Below are 3,398 nucleotides of genomic sequence, written 5' to 3' on the forward strand. Positions count from 1 at the left end.
GACGGGACAGCGCGATAAACATGGATGCAGGTGCTGCCACCTTGCCACATTTCTTGTCGATTAAAGAAGCGCATGCGCACTCGATAGCGCAGCAGAATGCGCGTATTATTCGAAATGTATCATTGTTTATTTAATTTTTAAGAGAATTATTGTCAATGAATACAAAATATACGTACTTTAGAAAAGATTTTCCAAAATTATTTTACTCAAATCTTCATTTTGACGAAGTAAAATTGAATTATTATGGATTTATGTATTATCAATGTCCAATTCGGACCTCTGATCGCGATGTCATGTCACAATTTTTTTTCCTGACGTCACGTCATTGTTTGTGTCATACATACTCGGTGTTATTTTTGATTTGTAATATTTTGGCGCATTAATCAAATAACACACAATGAAAACATAAAAAATATATCTTGTAATGTAGGAACATCCATAGTTAAAAGACAACTAAACCGGATAAACCTGTAAGTAATCTGTAAACTAATTTTCTAAAGGTAAACTACGCTGTAACTAGTAGTAGATGTTTTACTAAAAGCAGGACAAATTGCATAATACTTTATGGTGGAAAATTCTTGCCCTTGCATTATATCAACCTTCAACAGCTGCCATTATGTAGTTTAGGGTTTAAGGTTATTTTGGGGTAGCTAATTTCGAAAATGTTTAATGTTTACTAGATAACTAGCACTGAATTCTTTAGTAACTCTTACGCTAGTGCAGCGCTTGTCATTGCATTGTTTACTGTTGCTACAATAAAAAGCAGTTATTGTTTCACAGTTAATAGATTTCTTCATTGTAAGATAAAGATAATTGTTACAGTATTCATTATATTTGAACATGTTTGAATCTCTTTATTTGTTTACTTAATAATTTGTAGCGTATGCATAATTACAAGTATATGCAATCCAATGTATTGTAGAAATTTTTGAGTACCTATTAATATTTGTTCCAGACTACCATAATGACGGATTCAAGTTCGTTCACGTCTCTGCTAGCATTAGTGGACAGTCACCTGTCCAAAACCAGCATTCAGGGCCCGTCTGAGGGCGCCAGCCACAGCCTCAGTGATCACATCCAAATCCCGCGGCTAGCCGGGCAAGTTGGTGCCCAGTCGGACACCAAACTGACTCCTCCGAACCAGCGCTTCAATCTACCCACATTCCAGTTAGGCTCGAGCCCCATCGACAATGTCCTCGCTCAACAGTTATCAAACATGCTCAAGACCAAAGAGCTTAAACGGCAGCAGGAAGAAGAACAGCAACGGCTCGTTGAAGAAACCCGCCGTCTGAAATTAGAGGAGGACAAATGTGTTATAGATCTCATGCAAGCACTGCAGACACCATACAAGCCTGAACCAAAGAAAGAAGCTATCAGTACTGCCAGCTCTTTTGAAGACCTCTTCGAACCCAACTTCATTGAGGAATGTCCCGAGGAGGTGCAGATGAAAACCCCCGAGCCTCTTCTCCCTTTAACAACTGACATGTCATATATGCTTCGGCAGAAAGTAAAAAGAGGGAAATGTTCGCAATTTGGTAAAGTGCTTACATCCCGGTTAAAGCCTGTAGCTGCCCCGTACTTGCATGAGATGGTAGAGAGCAATATTGTGCGTTTTAAATTTGACACTCCGTCGCCGTGTGATTTGATAAAGGAGAAGCTGCGGAAGCCTACATCGTACAATACTTATAACTTTAATATATTTGATATGATTTAGGGAAGACAGAGGCCGCCCAGGCTTGAGCGGTCTGAACGATCGGGGATGATCTGCAAGCGCAGGCCGGCTCACGTTGTATCGAGTCGGGTGTGCAGGAACGCTGCATGTCGCTGCGGCCGCCGCAGGTACTCCCTGTCTCCTTCTAAACCTTAAAGGCCAGTCCTCTATAGAAATAAAAGAAAGTTCCAAATTCAAAATCGGACAAATTGGCCTGGGACTTACGAGGTCACCCAATTAAATCGACACAGTTACGAATTTCTTCGCACGTGTATTATACGACGTATTCCAGTACTATTACTATTATATCGCGGAAATAACGCCGAAATTCGGGACTGGTTTTGCTGAAATACCCTCATATTTCAATACACTACAAGTATATGGCCTACTGAAGTTTCGACATAGCATAGATTAAATATAAGAAGATCATACCATCCCATACATTAAAATGCGACTGCCTAAGAACGCGCATACACTACATCATAGCACACACATAAATGGCGATACAAGTACTTGTAGATGGCGTTAAGTGTCACTTTCGAGCCATAAATCTATGTCAAAAGTGACAATTAACACCAACTACAAGTATAATCGAAAGCTCCAAGACATTTTTTTTTGTAGCGCCATCTATGTGTGGTGTACATAGATAGCGTCATGGCGCCATAAAAAATGCCTAGTTGCCATCGATTATTTGTAGATTGGCGTTAAGTGACACTTAACGCCATCTACAAGTATAATCGAAAGCTACAAGACGTTTTGTGGCGCCATCTATGTGTGGTGTAGTGTATGCGCGTTCTTAGGCGGTCGCATTTTAATGTATGGGATGGTATGATCTTATATTTAATCTATGGCAATATCTTGTCCAGTTCCAGAAGAACAGACGGTTACTGTTTCTATGTTATTATATTAGCTAGGTCCACGTCCAATGTAGATGTGACAGAACATTTGCCGCGCGAGGCAATTCAAAGTCTGGCTATTGATGTACTTTTGAGTAGCATTTTAGGGGTCCTCTTAGGGCCACTTGCACCAACGAAAATGGTGGGTTAACCCGAGGGTTATCCCACCATTTTATATGGAATTTGACAGTTGGCAGCCCACTAACCCCGAGTTAAGTGGTTGGTGCAAGTGGGCCTTACAATATACTATGTACAGTTAATATATCTGAACATTAAGGCACGTGCCACCAAAAGCGAGTAAGCTATGAGCTATCGGCGGTAGAAACGAACAAAAGATAAGCACCCCCGTGTAAATAAAAGAGACACGGCGATGTTTATAGTTACTCGCCCAGCGGTGAGCTATCAATATAGCCGTGTCTCTTTTACTTGCACGGGAGTGCTTATCTTTTGTTCGTTTTTATAGCCGATAGCTTAAGCTAAGCGATGAGCTATCGGCGGTAGAGACGAACAAAAGATAGTCGCTCCCGTGTAAATAAAAGAGACGCGATGACCAGGACTATTTACATATTATTACTATCTAGTGTTATTAGCTCATCGCTTTTGGTGGGACCAGTGCCTAACGCAGTGGTTATTAGGGTGGGTCACTCCTGTATGGAGAAAAAAAAAAGTATTATATTTTCATTGGGCATAGTTACAAAAACATGCAAACTGATGCAAATAAACAGTATTTCAAATTATTTTGCAATTGGAATTAATCTTCTGCCTCCGGAATCCGGATCCATTTTGAAGTT

The 3,398-nt window shown here is 40.4% G+C and overlaps 1 protein-coding gene across 1 annotated transcript; it reads left to right on the forward strand.

Moving 5' to 3' along the window:
• The first annotated feature begins 338 nt into the window (after positions 1–338).
• LOC125241138 lies at positions 339–2,963 on the forward strand. Its single transcript, XM_048149471.1, has 2 exons — positions 339–470; positions 956–2,963. Exon 2 carries the CDS (start codon positions 965–967, stop codon positions 1,712–1,714), a length of 750 nt encoding a protein of 249 aa, XP_048005428.1. The 5' UTR covers positions 339–470; positions 956–964; the 3' UTR covers positions 1,715–2,963.
• Positions 2,964–3,398: the final 435 nt, after the last annotated feature.

Source organism: Leguminivora glycinivorella, chromosome Z (assembly GCF_023078275.1).
Source record: "Leguminivora glycinivorella isolate SPB_JAAS2020 chromosome Z, LegGlyc_1.1, whole genome shotgun sequence".
NCBI lineage: Eukaryota > Metazoa > Arthropoda > Insecta > Lepidoptera > Tortricidae > Leguminivora > Leguminivora glycinivorella.

Coding starts and splice junctions, on each gene's coding strand:
- LOC125241138 (XM_048149471.1), top strand. CDS start 965: ATGACGGATTCAAGTTCGTTCACGTCTCTGCTAGCATTAGTGGACAGT.